Genomic DNA, 849 nt, shown 5'->3' on the forward strand with positions numbered 1-849 from the left:
GGGGGTGCGTGAAGCCGAGATGCAGGGAGGGCTCAGGGAGAAAAGTTCCCAGAGGGCCAACGCTCAGGTGTTTGGGGAGAGTCACAGGTGGGGGAACCACATGAGGGCAGCCCCTCCGCCAGGTGTGCGAGTCCCTGAGAGAAACAACCGCTTAAATGTGACCCCGGGAAAAGCAAACCAGCACTATGGCTACTGACAACCACCATATACACCCGTGGATAAGCCGAGTTTTCCAGCTCATTTTTAATGCAGTTTGGGTGGTAAAATTAGGTGCCTCGGCTGATATTCAGGTTGGCTTTTACTTGAGTATATTAGGTAATGGGGGAGGGGGGTTCAAAGACTTCCTGGTGGCTCTCTAGCGACCATGGTCTTCACTAAAACGGGGCGCCGATGGGCTGGCGGATCTTGGAGAACTAGTGAAGACTTTCCCCCAGTTTTGGGGGGCGGGGTGGGGTGGGGCATTCAGATTTGAGCTCTCGAGTCTGCGTCTTTATGGAACCTCGAGCCCTCTCCGGGCAGGCCGGGTTCGCCGTGGGCTTCCGTAGCCCTTGCTCCCAGCGCCAGCCTGGCAGAGCCGCCGACCGACCGCGGACCTGGGCCCACACGTGGGGACCGCAGCCAGCTGCTGGGCGGGGTGTCCCCAGCACTGCTCCTCCCGAGACTCTCCTGGGTGCCCCTGCTGGAGGCCTGCCCTGTGCCCCACTCACTCACCTTCATGGCCTGGGAGATGCCTTCGATATTCTGCTTTGATTTCTGTATCCTGGTCTGCAGGTCGTGCAGCATCTCCCGCGTCTCCTGAATGTACCCAAACACACCTGAAAGAGGCATGAAGGGGGGCGATGCAAAGCC

General features: G+C 59.1%; 1 protein-coding gene across 1 annotated transcript in view; it reads right to left on the reverse strand.

The window, feature by feature from the left end:
- DNAH17 (dynein axonemal heavy chain 17) overlaps positions 1 to 849 on the reverse strand; it is a 100,853-nt gene that overhangs the window by 78,074 nt on the left and 21,930 nt on the right. Inside the window, exon 14 of the mRNA XM_030888141.2 lies at positions 712 to 815. Coding sequence (XP_030744001.2) covers positions 712 to 815 — 104 coding nt within the window. The remainder of the gene's footprint in view (positions 1 to 711; positions 816 to 849) is intronic.

This window comes from Echinops telfairi, unplaced genomic scaffold, assembly GCF_000313985.2.
Source record: "Echinops telfairi isolate 266 unplaced genomic scaffold, ASM31398v2 ScPeMD7_7458;HRSCAF=8496, whole genome shotgun sequence".
Taxonomy (NCBI): Eukaryota; Metazoa; Chordata; class Mammalia; order Afrosoricida; family Tenrecidae; genus Echinops; species Echinops telfairi.